Here is a 17,007-nt window from a genome sequence, read left to right as displayed (position 1 = left end):
TTCTTCCTCCTCCTTGCCCTGGAGCTTTTTCACGGAACTGCCCCACGGCCCCTCACTGGCTTTTCCACCCTGCATTGCCTTCAGAGGGTTAGCGCTGACTCTGTCTTTGTTTACATTTGCTTCCCTGGGTCTCTCTTAAGTTCTCTTTTAGTGGTTCTAATCCCTACTCACTACTGGTACCAAAATGTGCAATGAAAAATATCCAAGAAAGCATTGCAAGATTATCTTGGTGAGTCCAGATGATCTTTCCATCCTTTACATGCTTTTTCAGGCAAAAATGGGGGGAGGGACAAAAAACAAAACCTCTCTGCACCTTCCTTTGTTCTTTGTCATCAGGAAAGCCATCTAGCTAGGGGTCTCAGAGGCAGACTCTAACTGGCAGCCTTCCCGGAAACAGAAGAAAACTGTTTTGTGACCAGGAGAGCCAGGTGGGAGGGTCTAGCTCAGGGTCAGTGTCAAGGTTACTTGGCGTTCATTCCCTGGAGGGCAGAGTGCATTGGCTCCCACCCGAAGGAGCTGGCAATGTCCCATGCTCCACTGCTTCAAAGGCCACCCTCTGCACGGATCTTTTTACCTTTTTGTTACCTATGTTAGGGAAAGAGCAAATTCTTGGAGAATATCCTAAAATAGAAAAATGTTTTGCTGCTTTTAAAACGTGTTTCCATGTCTTATTTTCTGCTGCTGATTAAGTAACAATAAATTATTATCTCACATAGATTTCTGGGGAGAGAAAGCAGCTCTAAATGGACAGAGTTATTCTTTTTGTCATAATAATCCTATTTCTTGGCTTGGAAGTTTCACATCATGGGAGCAATGACTTCATGCCTAGAAGTTTTTTTCATTAAACCTTTTGCCAATTCTAGAGTATTTTACTACCTATGGGATTTTTAAATGATTTAATGCGTTTACCTTAAAATCCCCATATGCATTAAAAATCTGTGGTTTGAGCATAATAGCAACCTAATGCTCACCTCAGTCAGCCCTCTTGTTCTGCATTGCATACCTGAGAGTGATTAGAAGTTTTGTACTATTTCCTTATACCTCTCACCTAAGACATTTGTCCATTGTCCTCCAGTCAGCTATTATTAATTGTGATTTCTATTTGGCTGAGAAATTGAATGAGTGTAGCAAATCTCATCATGCTCCATTTCTCCCCTCTTCCCCTGTTCTTTAAACAGACCTTCCTTACGATTCTTAGAAGTGTTTTGCATTCTCTCACCTCAGGACCTTTGCCTATGCTATTGCCCCAGAACCTTCACCCTGCTAATCCTCCCTATCCTTAAGGTCTTTTAACATCATTTACTCAGGAAGACACTCCCTGGAGCCCTGACCAGGTTCACGTTCTCTGAAGGTAAATGCCCTCGGCTCCCCTATTGTGACATTCATTATATGAATAGTTTTTGTGAATATGGAACTAATATCAACCGATATTAGTTGGATTAGTGAATTCACTTTTCTGAGGGAAATTTTTACTTTTATTAGAAGTAAAAGTCTTAGAAGCCACCTCCGGCCCAGGGCATGACTTCCTACCCTGCAGACCATTGTAGGTTGGAAAAAGTTCACATACTACAAGGATTTGCTTCTTGCAAAGAATGCCTGAGGTCGAGAAAGCGATCTTGGTTGTCTGCTCTGCTATCAGATTTGGACCCCTCTCACCCCCCAACCCCATCCTTCTTAGTCAGACACACACTTTCCCTTGGGCCGAAGGAACTTTGCTGTGTACCCTACCAAGACTACTTTGAAAAAGAAAAGTCTTGTGCTGGCTTTTTCTTGACCGAGTTTAGGTCATGTGATAGTCTTTCCATCTGGCTTCAGAAGTTGCTTCTTCAGTCCTCACAGATCACTGAAGAAGCATGTCTTGTAGATCAGTGGTCCCTAACCTTTCTGGCACCAGGGACCAGTTTTGTGGAAAACAGTTTCTCCCTGCACAGGGGAGGAGGGGGATGGTTTTGGTATAATTCAATTATGTTACATTTATTGTGCCCTCTACTTCTATTATTATTACATCAGCTCCCCCTCAGATCATCAGGCATTATATCCCAGAGGTCAGGGACCCCTGTTTTAGATTGTGTTACGCGTTATGTTCCTGAATTGGTCTGTCCTGAGGAGGATGCCTCAGGGGTGTGTGTGTGTGTGTGTGTGTGAGAGGATGCCTCAGGGGTGTGTGTGTGTGTGTGAGAGAGGATGCCTCAGGGGTGTGTGTGTGTGTGTGTGAGAGGATGCCTCAGGGGTGTGTGTGTGTGTGAGAGGATGCCTCGGGTGTGTGTGTGTGTGTGTGTGAGGATGCCTCAGGGGTGTGTGTGTGTGAGGATGCCTCAGGGGTGTGTGTGTGTGTGTGAGAGGATGCCTCAGGGGTGTGTGTGTGTGTGTGTGAGGATGCCTCAGGGGTGTGTGCGTGTGTGTGAGAGGATGCCTCAGGGGTGTGTGTGTGTGTGTGTGTGAGAGGATGCCTCAGGGGTGTATGTGTGTGTGTGAGAGGATGCCTCAGGGGTGTGTGTGTGTGTGTGTGAGAGGATGCCTCAGGGGTATGTGTGTGTGTGTGTGAGGATGCCTCAGGATTGTGTGTGTGTGTGTGAGAGGATGCCTCGGGTGTGTGTGTGTGTGTGAGAGGATGCCTCAGGGGTGTGTGTGTGTGTGAGAGGATGCCTCAGGTGTGTGTGTGTGTGTGTGAGGATGCCTCAGGGGTGTGTGTGTGTGTGTCAGAGGATGCCTCAGGGGTGTGTGTGTGTGTGAGAGGATGCCTCAGGGGTGGGTGTGTGTGTGTGAGAGGATGCCTCAGGGGTGTGTGTGTGTGTGTGAGAGGATGCCTCAGGATTGTGTGTGTGTGTGTGTGTGAGAGAGGATGCCTCAGGGGTGTGTGTGTGTGTGTGTGAGGATGCCTCAGGGGTGTGTGTGTGTGTGTGTGTGAGAGGATGCCTCAGGGGTGTGTGTGTGTGTGAGAGGATGCCTCAGGGGTGTGTGTGTGTGTGTGTGAAGATGCCTCAGGGGTGTGTGTGTGTGTGTGAGAGGATGCCTCAGGGGTGTGTGTGTGTGTGAGAGGATGCCTCAGGGGTGGGTGTGTGTGTGTGAGAGGATGCCTCAGGGGTGTGTGTGTGTGTGTGAGAGGATGCCTCAGGATTGTGTGTGTGTGTGTGTGTGTGTGTGTGTGTGAGAGGATGCCTCAGGGGTGTGTGTGTGTGTGTGTGTGAGGATGCCTCAGGGGTGTGTGTGTGTGTGTGTGTGAGAGGATGCCTCAGGGGTGTGTGTGTGTGTGTGTGAGGATGCCTCAGGGGTGTGTGTGTGTGTGTGTGTGAGAGGATGCCTCAGGGGTGTGTGTGTGTGTGTGTGTGAGAGGATGCCTCAGGGGTGTGTGTGTGTGTGTGTGTGTGAGAGGATGCCTCAGGGGTGTATGTGTGTGTGTGAGAGGATGCCTCAGGGGTGTGTGTGTGTGTGTGTGAGAGGATGCCTCAGGGGTATGTGTGTGTGTGTGTGAGGATGCCTCAGGATTGTGTGTGTGTGTGTGAGAGGATGCCTCGGGTGTGTGTGTGTGTGTGAGAGGATGCCTCAGGGGTGTGTGTGTGTGTGAGAGGATGCCTCAGGTGTGTGTGTGTGTGTGTGAGGATGCCTCAGGGGTGTGTGTGTGTGTGTCAGAGGATGCCTCAGGGGTGTGTGTGTGTGTGAGAGGATGCCTCAGGGGTGGGTGTGTGTGTGTGAGAGGATGCCTCAGGGGTGTGTGTGTGTGTGTGAGAGGATGCCTCAGGATTGTGTGTGTGTGTGTGTGTGAGAGAGGATGCCTCAGGGGTGTGTGTGTGTGTGTGTGAGGATGCCTCAGGGGTGTGTGTGTGTGTGTGTGTGAGAGGATGCCTCAGGGGTGTGTGTGTGTGTGAGAGGATGCCTCAGGGGTGTGTGTGTGTGTGTGTGAAGATGCCTCAGGGGTGTGTGTGTGTGTGTGAGAGGATGCCTCAGGGGTGTGTGTGTGTGTGAGAGGATGCCTCAGGGGTGGGTGTGTGTGTGTGAGAGGATGCCTCAGGGGTGTGTGTGTGTGTGTGAGAGGATGCCTCAGGATTGTGTGTGTGTGTGTGTGTGTGTGTGTGTGAGAGGATGCCTCAGGGGTGTGTGTGTGTGTGTGTGAGGATGCCTCAGGGGTGTGTGTGTGTGTGTGTGTGAGAGGATGCCTCAGGGGTGTGTGTGTGTGTGTGTGAGGATGCCTCAGGGGTGTGTGTGTGTGTGTGTGAGAGAGGATGCCTCAGGATTGTGTGTGTGTGTGTGTGTGTGTGTGAGAGGATGCCTCAGGGGTGTGTGTGTGCATGCACACATGTACATGCATGTGTGTGGTAGTTGATCACAGTGATTCTTTCAGCAGACCTGGAGCCACAGGTTTGCAGAAGTATGGTTTGTATCCCGTGTCACACTTTCTGTTTTATGTGGCAACTTTTTTGAGTTCTCTCCGTGAGTGCTGATTGATTTTCATTGAGCCATACCTTTCTTAATCCCTCCCTTTTGTGACTTATGGCTAGTAGTCTTAAGACTGCTAACAGTCATCTTTCTCTCTAGATATCTTAATATCCGTATTGGCATTATGTCATTTGAAACTCAACCGATCAGTGTCAGGTCGATGGTGGCAGGTGTTATTGTCTCTCCTCCAGGTAAGGGTCAGTGGAGCTAAGTGACCGGTCCAGCTCCCGTTGTTCATGGGTGGCACAGTGAGGATGGGAACCAGGTTTTTCTTCTTGAATCTCATATTCTGTGTACAGGGCCAAGTAGCTTCTCTAGTTTAATTGTCACACATTTCCTGTAAGTTTTTTACTTTTAACCAGGGCTTCTCTTTATTATTAAGGTTCTCTACATCTTTCCAAATAACTAGTTCTGGTTAGAATGCACATTAGATCTTAGGAGTGGAGCCAGGAAAGGTAACGTGGAAAAGCCATTGGCCAGTAACCCTGCGGTCTCTGTCATGATATCTTGATGTTGCGTTCCTTTTGAAATTTTCAAAGTTTCACATTTTATCTGCTTTTTAGTCTATCAAGAATAGAAAGTTTCTTCCCAGGACTGGCAAACATAAGGTTGCTATGAGCTTTGGGCTCACGTGCAGGCCTGTCCAGAAAGCCTGCCTCCCCGGGGTGCTGATAAACGCTCTGCTGATGGGAGGGCAGGGGTCTGCCCTGTGTTGTACCCTGCTGTCTGTATCTGTGCCTTCTTCCTCCTCCGCCTTCATTTCTCATCTGTATGAAAATGCTTTTTGTAGTTGCTTCAGTATCTGGGTTGGTAGTGAGCTTTCAAAGCCTCCTTGGGCTAAACTGTGGGAAGGGTACTTTCACAAAGGGTGAAATGAGTAGATTACCAGAGTTAGCAGAAAATACCAGTCTGAGAAGGAAGAAATGTACATCTAAAGGCAAGTCCAGTATGGATTAGGGTCCCTCTTGAGAACTCACCGAGACCTTCCGGGGCTACAGCTTGCCATGGGAGTAAGTAATGTGCCCTATAGGAATACACAAGTACACAGGCAGGTAAACAAGGATTTGCATTTTTTTTTAGTTGGAATTATGAGAACCTAACAGGAACCAGAGACCAAATTGCCAACATCCACTGGATCATGGAGAAAGCAAGAGAGTTCCAGAAAAACATCTATTTCTGCTTTATTGACTATGCCAAAGCCTTTGACTGTGTGGATCACAACAAACTGTGGAAAATTCTGAAAGAGATGGGAATATCAGACCACCTGACCTGCCTCTTGAGAAACCTATATGCAGGTCAGGAAGCAACAGTTAGAACTGGACATGGAACAACAGACTGGTTCCAAATAGGAAAAGGAGTACTTCACCCTGCTTATTTAACTTATATGCAGAGTACATCATGAGGAACGCTGGACTGGAAGAAGCACAAGCTGGAATCAAGATTGCCGGGAGAAATATCAATAACCTCAGATATGCAGATGACACTACCCTTATGGCAGAAAGTGAAGAGAAACTCAAAAGCCTCTTGATGAAAGTGAAAGAGGAGAGTGAAAAGGTTGGCTTAAAGCTCAACATTCAGAAAACTGAGATTATGGCATCTGGTCCCATCACTTCATGGGAAATAGATGGAGAAACAGTGGAAACAGTGTCAGACTTTATTTTTTGGGCTCCAAAGTCACTGCAGATGGTGACTGCAGCCATGAAATTAAAAGACGCTTACTCCTTGAAAGAAAAACTATGACCAACCTAGACATCATATTAAGAAGCAGAGACATTACTTTGCCAACAAAAGTCCGTCTAGTCAAAGCTATGGTTTTTCCAGTAGTCGTGTATGGATGTGAGAGTTGGACTATAAGGAAAGTTGAGCACCGAAGAATTGATGCTTTTGAACTGTGGTGTTGGGGAAGGCTCTTGAGAGTCCCTCAGACTGCAAGGAGGTCCAACCAGTCCATCCTGAAGGAAATCAGTCCTGAATATCATTGGAAGGACTGATGCTGAAGCTGAAACTCCAATACTTTGGCCCCCAGATGCAAAGAACTGACTCATTGGAAAAGACCCTGATGCTGAGAAAGATTGAAGGCGTGAGGAGAAGGGGACGACAGAGGATGAGATGGTTGGATGGCATCGCCGACTCAATGGACATAAGTTGGTGATGGACAGGGAGGCCTGCAGGTGTGCTGCAGTCCATGGGGTCGCAAAGAGTCAGACACAACTGAGCGACTGCACTAAACATTAACTACCTGTGCACTAGTGGAATGCCTATATTAATTATGGCGTGTGCATGCAGTGGACACTGTGTAATCCTGAGAAACAGAGCTGGAGGCAGTGGATAGAGAGGCGTGTGTATGAGTGTATATGTGTATATATATGTATATATATAGAGAGACATACTATTTGTGGGAAAAAATCCATGGTTTATACATATTTCATCTATTTAAATATATGTATATGTATCCATAGAAAAGCCTAGAAGGATATACTCCAAACTATTAACATAAAGTCATAAGAATAAGAGAATTAGGATGAAGGGGAGTAGATATTGTTGTTTTAGTTTATACACATTAATAATATTTTTTCAATAAGTAATCAGTCTTGTAACTTTGAAACTAACAATTATGATGGGTTAAGGAGTTAATGAAATATTGATATCTTTAATGTCTGTCTTTTATTGAAATTTTGCATTTCTGCCTGGGTTTTCTTTTAGGTTATGAACCTCTGAGGGGTCATGAGGGTCGCTGAGTTGCTGGTCTCACTCTTGATTGGATGCTGTTTTTGATTTTTAATTGTGTGAATGTGGATTATCATTCTTTCATGTCTGTTTTTTCATCAGTATCATTGAAAGAGTATTTTCTCACTGACATATTAAAGAATGGTGAGTTGTAGTACTAACTCAGTTAAATCACCCTTCTTTTGGGAAGTGCAGAACTGTTCTGTGAGAGTCGATATAAAGGACGCAAGCATCAGGTTTTCCTAGGTTCTGGCTGTCACCCTGCCTGTGTGCCTGCCCCAGCTCTGGGCTCATTGCTTATCAGCAAAGAGAGGAAATTATTCATGGAAGAAGTCATCTTCCTTATAAAAATGGAATATTAGAATGCTGCTTCATCATTTTCTTCTTCAATTCATGATATTTTGGTGAAGAAAGGAGAAATAACATGTGCTGTGTGGGCTTAGAAAAATTGAAGTCTGTCACTTTTGAGGGGGGAGTTAGGGCTTCAGCATATGAATTCGGAGGGACTCAGCATTCATACATAACATAATGTATTGATAACAAGTAAACCAAATATGGAAGGTTCGCTGGCTAGTAGCTCATTCATTTCATTTTTACTTGTGCTTTCAATTAGCCCCAGATGCCAGATTAATTTCTTCTAGCTTTTTTGCAAGGGAATGAAACTTTTGTTTCTCTTTTTATTCAATCTGGACTAAAGATTTAGAAAACATTGAATTATTTCTAATGTTTGAAATGCCAACTTTAATGGTTCTCTGCCATTTATTTCTTGTGTTACTATGTGATTATAGTCTTCATGTCCCTATTAGTAAAACAGTGAATAGAGTAAATTTATTTTTCTTCTGGGTTTGTACTTCAGTTCCAAAAGTTAAGCATTAAATTGTCTTTAGTGGCATTTATGCCTTGATCGTTGTCCAGGTCTCTACTACGAAATTGAGACTTGTGAAATTTAGACACACCTGTGAAAGCCCAGCCTGCAGTTTCATATATATGGAGCATAATGTCTTTTAGTTTCTTTACAGTTTATTGACTAAGCAAGCAATTTGAAGTATAATTAGATGATAATTTTAAAATTTGGAAAAAAATCCTACCCCTACCTCAAGGAATTCCCTGTAGCTCAAGTGGTAAAGAATCTGCTGTGTTGCAGGAGACCAGGGTTGTATCCCTGGGTTGGGGAGATCTTCTGGAGAAGGGAATGGCAATCCACTCCAGTATTCTTGCCTGGAGAATTCCATGGACAGAAAAGCCTGGTGGGCAACAGTCCACGGGGTCGCAAAGAGTTGGACATGACTGAAGCGACTTAGCACACACAAGTGATTTCATAGTCACCAGGTCGTTTTATCTTCACCTACCTTGAGAATGTTGTTGTTTTAATCACTCAGTTGTGTCTGACTCTTTGTGACCCCGTGGTCTGTAGCCCGCCAGGCTCCTCTGTCCACAGGACTTCCCAGGCAAGAATACTGGAGTGGTTGCCATTTCCTCCTCCAGGGGATCTTCCCGACCCAGGGATCAAACCCGTGTCTCCTGCATTGGCAGGTGGATTCCTTACCCTTGGCCACCTGGGAAACCCCTTTAAAGAAAATAAGCTCGTGTAATTAGTAATATGTGTGGAGGGAACAGTGTCCCCCAGATGACTGTCTTTTTGTTTGACCCTCGGTGGACTCACTGAGCCACCAGAGGAAGTCGTCTTCCTAGTGAAGGGCCTGCTCATCAAGTATTTCTCCTTCTCCTTTTCCTTTGCTCCACTCTGATACCCACCCTGTTTCTCCCACTTGGAACACCTTGTTTCTGGTCATTTGAAAAGCGAAAGGATAATGTTGCAAGGGCATTTTTGGTGCTTTGCCGAAGCCGTGGTGATCTTTGTGAAATTAAATGTACACATTTATCTTTCCTAAACCTGAGGCCTTCCTTTCACCAGATTTCTGCCCTACTGTCAGTCAGTTATTTCCTAAAATGTTAGCACAGTAGATCTTGTGGTCTCTGACTTGAGTGAATCCAGAATTGGAAACACATAATCTTGTTGTGTACAGGATTACTTTGAAGTTGCGTCAGGACTGACTCAATATTCTCCTGTGTGTCTTTTTTTTTTTTTGCCCCATATAGGTTTTTCCAAATTTATGGTCCTGTTTTTTCTTTTTTTAAACTTGCCAATCCTTTCCCCTGCTCCCCAACCATCACTTAAAGTAATGAAAGGTAGTCAGGTTTTTTTCAAATGTTTTAACTTCACTGACACTGGTGGAAACTTTCAGGTGAACTATCTTTTGATCAGTGGCCCACATCTTCCTGAGGCCCGGCTGGGGCGGGCTCTGGTGGCCAGGGCTGGCGTTGAGTCTCCACAGCCAGTGGGGTGCAGTGACTCTGTGTTTCTCTTTCTCAGTGCAATCGCATCCATCCTGAGGGCCTGGCTTGACCAATGTGCAGAGGACTTCCGAGAGCCGCCCGACTTCCCCTGTTTACAGAAACTTCTGGATTATCTCAAGCAGATGATGCCAGGCTCTGACCCAGAGAGAAGAGCGCAGAATCTTCTCGAGCAGTTTCACAAGCAAGAAGTGGAGACTGACAGTGAGTACTCGTTTGACTCCAGGGCAGAAGCTGGCTCCTGATCCTGCAAGCCTCCCATGGCGAGGAAGTGCTCTCCCTTTACTTGTTAATCGGAGGCCTTGGTTTCCCTCAGGACAAGCTGACGGGGGATTGGTGGCCCGTGTAAAATTCTTAAGGTTATTGAAGTCCCAACTATAGACTGTATAGAGCTGGAGAACGGAATCCTCCTGGAGAAGGAAATGCCAACCCACTCCGATATTCTTTCCTGGAGAATTCCATGAACGGAGGAGCCTGGTGGGCCTACAAGTCCATGGAGTCCCAAAGTGTCAGACACAACCGAGTGGCTAACAGCATAGAGCTTTAGAGCAGAGAAGGGGATGTTCAAGACCACCTAGTCTGACTCCCTCGTTTTATGGCTGAGCAAACAATGACTCTGGGAGGCGAAGTGATCTCCCAGGGTTCCTTATAGACCATAAAGAAGACGGTCTCCTTGAAGACCTTTAGCCTTTCCTTGTCCTTGCTGAACCTGAATTTGTTCTTCATTATCTGCTGATCAGTTCCTCCTCCTATCAAATGAAAACCCGTCACAGACAGCCATCCCCATTCAGCAGGCAGGGAATTAAATCCAGTCCTGCCCCCGCCCTCACAAAAGCTTGGGAAGCTCAGAAAAGATGTTTCTCCTTCAGCCGGAAATATCCCTGCTCTCTGTCCCCCGCCTGAGGCAGATCTCGCATCTCTGATAGACTCTCCCAAAGGAAGTCTCTGTGGCTGTTTTTTTTTTTCCTATCTGAGGAACTGACTGCCTATTTTCAAGGACAGAGCAAAGGCCACCACTGCAGGTTCTGGGCTGCTTGGAACCAGCAGGCTTTGAAGAAAGTCAGAAAGAGGCTAGGACAGGCTTCCAAGCGGTGACGTTTTGACCCCACACTGGCTGCCTGGCGATGGTTGCCATGGCGGCTGACCCACTTGGAGCCTCTGACAGGCATTTCCCTGAAGTGACGCCTGATTTCCTCAGTGAGGGAAAGGAAATGGTTCCTCAACACCGATAAGGGAAGCTGCCTCAGTGCCAAGGAAAACAACCTTAAAATTCCAAACAGGACCTGTTGACTTTTTTTTTTTTATGGACCAGGGAGGGGAAAAATGCCGTTGCATCATTGGAAGCTGGCTGCCAAGTCCTCTGTATCTCAGATGACTTCATCTGCTGGGAATGTTTGAATACCAGGGGCACCCCTCCAGCTGTAGCAGCTCTGCTCCCCTCAGGACCTCCCCTCCTGCCTTCGTGCAGGGGTGGATACTCCGTTAGCGCCCAGCTCTCCCCACGGGGGCTGCCCCTGGCTCCCGGCCTAATTGGGGAACCGGTGGGACCAGTGGTTCGTTGTTGGTAACAGGCACTGGAAGACCAGCTCCTTTGGCAGGCTGAGGCAGGGGAGAGCGAGTTTGCCTGATTTTAGAAAGGCTTTTAGGCAATCCCAGGAGTGAATTTTTAATCAAGAACTCTCTCTCTGTTTGTTAAGTACAGGAATCTTTACCGAAAAAGAGTTTTAGGAGCTTGGTTCCCATATGCTTCATTTTACCCAATTTCATGCCGGCAAAAGCAAACAGGCTCTCCTACATGTTTTTCAAAAGTAAAACTTTTGCCTCAAGTTTTTGCCTGCTTATCTCTGGCAAAGAGTCAGAAGCAGAAACAGTGAGAGCATGGAGGAGACCCCAGAGAGAAGGGGCCATGTAACCTCCAGGCACAGCAGTGTTGATCCAGGGCGTGTAACAGGCTGCTGTGAGCGTTGGATGAATGAGAAGATCATGCCTTAGCACATATACTCCTTGCCAGCCTCTGCATTGCTGAGCAGCGAGGATAGATTTGTATCCAGTGGTTAGCAAGAGGATTGAGAGGCCCATTCTGAACCTTTGGGATTTCAGATGTCTTATTCCTCCACCCAGTGAGAGAGGGCCAGAGTTGTGTGGAGGGAAAAGTGGTGAGATCATGGGGTGTTAGCTCTCTTTAGCTCGTGCCTGCTTGTGTCCCAGCCTCCAGGGGCAGGCAGAGGTCCCCTCCTGCTTCCCCGCCTACCCCCCTTGTAACCAGCCTCGTTCACATTGGTACCTTCAACTCCAGGGTTAGGCAGCCAGCCTTAAATCCCATTGTTGTTTAGTCGCTCAGTCGTGTCTGACTCTTTTGCAACCCCGTGGACTGTATAGCCTGCCAGGCTCCTCTGTCCGTGGGATTTCCCAGGCAAGAGTGCTGAAGTGGGTTGCCATTTCTTTCTTCAGGAGATCCTCTCAACTTGCGGGATCAGACCCATGTCTCCTGCATTGCAGGCAGATTCTTTACCACTTGATACCTGTCATCAAAGTTGGCAGATTCCCATGTGGTGCTCTGAGAGGGGCAGTGATGCAGGGTCCACTGAGCACCCCCTTACCCCTAGGAAACTAAGAAAGTGAAAGTGTTAGTTGCTCAGTCGTGTCTGACTCCTTGCGACCCCGTGGACTGTAGCCCACCAGGCTCCTCTGTCCATGGGATTTCACAGGCAAGCATACCGGAGTGGGTTGCTACCCCTCTTCCAGGGGATCTTCCCAACCCAGGGATCGATCCCGGGTCTCCCTCACTGCAGGCTGGTTCTTTACCGTCTGAGCCACCAGGGAAGCCCAGGAAACTAAGAAAAGACCACCCCAATTTGATCCAAGATGTCTGAAGTCTTTTATTCTGCAAAGGCTTACATTGTAAACATCCTGGGGGAGTAGTAACCCCCTGATTTAAACGTCTGCTAAGATATGTGTATGCAACTAGATTTTTCCTATTGAGAACAGATCTGCCAGGCAGGAGAACAGGGAATGTGGTTGGGAAACAATCCAGGAATTGGGGAAGGTTTCCAGGATGGGAGGCTACAGGTAAACTTCTTCCAATTGCATAGTCTTTCACAGTAGAGACCCTAGGTCCTGCTCCATGTGCTGAATACTTATGCTTTTGGTGTCCTAGGTAGTGATTTTTTTTTTTTTTTTTTGCTTCTTCAGTCTGTGTCCTATTAATTTGTAACTGATGATCTTATGTCTAATAAGGCTCAGGTGAATTTAGTTTAAGGCTATCTTACTGCTTCATGCATCCTTTATTTTTTATTGGAGGATAATTGCTTTACAATGTTTGTTTGATTCATCAGTATGAATCAGCTATAAGTATACATATAACACCTCCCTTTTGAGCCTTCCTACCATCCCCACCCCCACCATCCCACCCCTCTCTACGTCATCACAGAGTACCGAGCTGAGTTCCCCGTGTTATACTGCAGCTTCCCACGAGCTGTTTTATACATGGTAGCATGTATCTGTCAGCGCTGCTCTTTGAATTTGTCCCACTCTCTCCTTACCCCGCTCTGTCCACACGTCCATTCTCTACGTCTGCGTCTCTAGTCCATTACTCAACAATAAAAAGGAACGAAACTGAGTCAGTTGTGGTGAGGTGGATAAACCTAGAGCTTGTCAGAGTGAAGTAAGTCAGAAAGAGAAAAGCAAATATCATATATTAATGCATATACATGAAATCTAGAAAAAATGGTGCTGATAAACCTATTTGCAGGGCAGGAATAGAGATGCAAGCATAGAGAACAGATATACGTACTTAATTTTAGATAGACGTTGAAAGCTACTCCTAACGTTCTGAGAATTCTGAGGACTTCTTGAGAGTTCTGAGGACTTCATCAGTATTTCTGACACCAAAATGGCTTATTCTACTCCCCAAAGTCTGGCTTGCCTTCATGCCCTTTCCTTTCAGGCTTCTGATAATTACTGACCCAGTAATTTAAAAATGCATAGATGGGGTTTAGGAAATAGTTGGATTAGTGCTTGAGCTGATCAGAGGGATCTGAGGGTGCCTAAATTGAGAGGGGGATCCCTAAATGTAGCCCCGCTTTGCTTTTTCTAGCCTTTGTCCAACTTTGTGCTTGACTAAAGATCCTGTGGTTTGTCAAAGTGACACCATGGGGCCTCTGGACTCAGTAAAGCCTCTAGGGACAAGCTGCGAGAGGGAGGACCTTCATTTCACTCCACTTATTATGCTTGCTGTTCTCTCCCTGTGAGTTTTCTAAGGGTCAGCCCTCTTCTTCCTAAATTAAATAAGTCCATTTTGACTCTGTAAAGAAGGTCATATACAGCGGCACCAAACTACTGATTATTTTTTCCCCCACCTGTGAACAGATGGGTTTCCCAACAGCATCTCCTTCAGCCTGGAAGAAGAAGAGGAGCTGGAGGGCGGAGGCTCTGTGGAGTTCACGTGCTTCTCAGAAGATCTTGTGGCTGAGCAGCTGACCTACATGGACGCAGTACGTCTTCTCTTTGTGCCTTTGTCGTGCTTCTGCTTAAAACGTGGGCAGTGTCAGCACTGACTGGTGGCCCCTGGGAGGGCAGTAGGGTCATGTGAGTTAAGTCTTCTCAAGTCCCCAAGAGAGGCTGTGCCAGTAAATGCAGAGGGAAGATGTGATTTGAATCCATCATCTGAATAATTTAGGCCTCAGCTCCTCTTACAATTCTGGGTGAAGGTGCTTTTCACTCGGCGCTCCACACCCAGAGGGAAAGAAGAATTCTAATCCTAGGGAAACAAAATCTATCCTGTTCCATGGGTGTTTCTCTCCTTTTAGACTCATACATATTTCAAGATCTGAACTGTTTATTTGGAGGATTGTAAAGGGGTCAAAGTAAAAGTTAGGACAAAATAAATTCGCTGAATCCACATGTGACTCTATCTGGCAGCTCATTTCCACATGTGCTTCCTGGTCTTTTGAAGTCTGAGTATTTTTGTTAGCTGTACATATTTGGTTTCATTAGTCACATTTCATCGCTCAGTGTTAGCTGGTTAAAGAGAAGAGGGCCATTATCAAGGATCACAGTGGTTTCAGCTCTTCCACACTTACCACTCTGGAGGAAGCAGCATAGAAAGCGGCTGTGAGTTTCCATCTGTTTAGCATGCAGATAGACTCTCAGAAGTAAATCAGAGAGTCTTTATAAAGCGAATCCCGCACATTTGCTTTTACACAAACCCTCTCACTTCTTGTATTGAATTATTGTACAAATGAGAATCAGATCGGGTCAACAAATTTGTTGTTGTTTTAAAAACCAGTAGTGTAAGAGAAGTACGGAAAACTTCATTGGCTGTGACTTTTAGGCAAAGACCTGGAAAAGAAAAAACTGAAAGTAAAAGTTGCTCAGTTGTGTCGGACTCTTTGCAGCCCCATGGACTATGAAGTCTCCAGGCCAGAAACTGGACTGGGTAGCCTTTCCCTTCTCCAGGGGATCTTCCCAACCCAGAGACCAAATGCAGGTCTCCCACGTTGTAGGTGGATTCTTTACCAGCTGAGCCACAAGGAAAGCCCAAGAATAGTGGAGTGGGTAGCCTATCCCTTCTCCAGTGGATCTTCCCAACCCAAAGGCCTGGAAACCAGGCTTCAGACCCCTCTTTCCTCCTTTTCCTGTGTGACACTGAATAGTTTTTCCTTTTGTTTGTTTCTCACTTTCTTCATGTTAAACAATGGGAAATAGTGAACTTGATGAGTGTCACTCCTGTGAGTCACTTTTCAGGTGGCCATTCATATTCATTATACACAGTTCATGATTGTGAGTGTCCAGAATGTACCATGGATGTGATTTTGAAGTCAAGGTAACTGTTAACCACTTCTTGGTCAGAAGTAGATTTTTACCTGGATTTTCTTCCAAGACAGAAAAGTCCAAATGTTTTTGGTCTAAATGACCAGACAGATAATTTAAATAATTATCTGTTGGTCATCGTGTTCCATGTGTTCAGTTGAGCAGATTTAGAAAGAACATGTGGTCTCTTCTGATAAGTTAATATATTAATTATTTACTTTTGTCTGTTGAAATGGACACCATGAGGCAAATCAAGTAGAAACGGGCGATTTGTCCAATCACAAAGTACCAGGTTACAGTAGATGACATGCTTTGCCCTATGAAATGTGTGTATCGGCCTTAAAGTCAATTCCTCTCTTGTTCTAGCAACTATTTAAAAAAGTCGTGCCTCACCACTGCCTGGGCTGCATTTGGTCTCGAAGGGATAAGAAGGAGAACAAACACTTGGCTCCTACGATCCGTGCCACCATCTCTCAGTTTAATACCCTCACCAAATGTGTGGTCAGCACCATCCTGGGGGGCAAAGAACTCAAGACTCAGCAGAGAGCCAAGATCATCGAGAAGTGGATTAACATTGCTCACGTAATTTCTTTTTTAAAATATCCTTTGGGCTTAGCAGACATGGGAGGCCATGCCATCATTCTGATGTTCCCGTCCGGTTAAAAGGCAGTCAGAAAACCATATGTGAGGGCCCACTGGGTTTCTGTTGTTCTTATCGTGGTCCTTCCAAAGTAAGGAAAAAAGTTGTCTTTCTTAACATGGGAGTTTAATTTTCCTCTTTAAAAAAATGGGTCCCTTGCTCACTTCCTGCTGCTTATGGGCCCCCATACTGCTGCTGCTTTTGATGAAACAGAATGTCTGCTTTTTCACAGACTGTTGGTTCTGCCCTGTGTTCAGTACATATAAACTGATGATCTCAGTGTCAGATAGACTGCTCTTCAATGCAGAAAGATTACCCCACCCCCTTCCAGGATCTGGACGCATTCTATCTTCTGCAAACTTGAAGAGCCAGTACCTTCTCAGGATCTCACATCCCTTTTCTAAAGGACTGAAATATACAGATTCCATATTAATCAAGGGCTTTTCTGAGAGCCTTATATCTGAAGTTGGAGGGACAGAGTCTATTCCTGTGGCTGAATTGCATTCTGCTGGGTGTCAGTCCCGTGTGCTGGATCAACTGCATCCATGTCACATGACCTTGACCTTCATTTATCAGCATCTTATTTCCTGTTTGAGAAAAGGTGAACAGTAGTCAGTCAGTCACCATGTATTTCATGAGCCCATAAATGCTTCTGACCTGCAGTTTTATGTACTTTGAGGACATAGATAGGCTGCTGCTGCTAAGTCGCTTCAGTCGTGTCCGACTCTCTGCGACCCCGTGGACGGCAGCCCACCAGGCTCCTCTGTCCATGGTATTTTCCAGGCAAGAGTACTAGAGTGGGTTGCTGTTGCCTTCTCCGATAGATAGGCTAAACACAGTTAATTTGGTCCTACAGGAGCCTATATTCAAACAAGGAAGCTAAGAGATACTGGAGTCATCTCAGCCTAGGAGTGGGGTCATATGACATAAGTGCTACCGAAGTAGGGGAGGGAGAAATCCATCCCGACTGGGGTGATCCAGGCAGGTTTTCATGGACGGGATGATATTTGAATTTAGCTTTGAATAACTGATAGGATTTG

The 17,007-nt window shown here is 45.9% G+C and overlaps 1 protein-coding gene across 1 annotated transcript in view; it reads left to right on the top strand.

Moving 5' to 3' along the window:
• The window catches only part of RGL1 (ral guanine nucleotide dissociation stimulator like 1), a 136,431-nt gene that overhangs the window by 75,724 nt on the left and 43,700 nt on the right, over nucleotides 1-17,007 (top strand). Inside the window, exons 5-7 of the mRNA XM_055419115.2 lie at nucleotides 9,536-9,720; nucleotides 13,885-14,009; nucleotides 15,694-15,909. Of these exons, the coding sequence (XP_055275090.1) occupies nucleotides 9,536-9,720; nucleotides 13,885-14,009; nucleotides 15,694-15,909 (526 nt within the window). The remainder of the gene's footprint in view (nucleotides 1-9,535; nucleotides 9,721-13,884; nucleotides 14,010-15,693; nucleotides 15,910-17,007) is intronic.

The sequence above is a fragment of the Moschus berezovskii genome, chromosome 17, assembly GCF_049115385.1.
Source record: "Moschus berezovskii isolate FMDL1 chromosome 17, NW_MosBer_1.0, whole genome shotgun sequence".
In the NCBI taxonomy this organism is placed as follows: domain Eukaryota; kingdom Metazoa; phylum Chordata; class Mammalia; order Artiodactyla; family Moschidae; genus Moschus; species Moschus berezovskii.
Note: the sequence above shows the minus strand (reverse complement) of the source record. Positions and strands in the feature narration are given on the sequence as shown.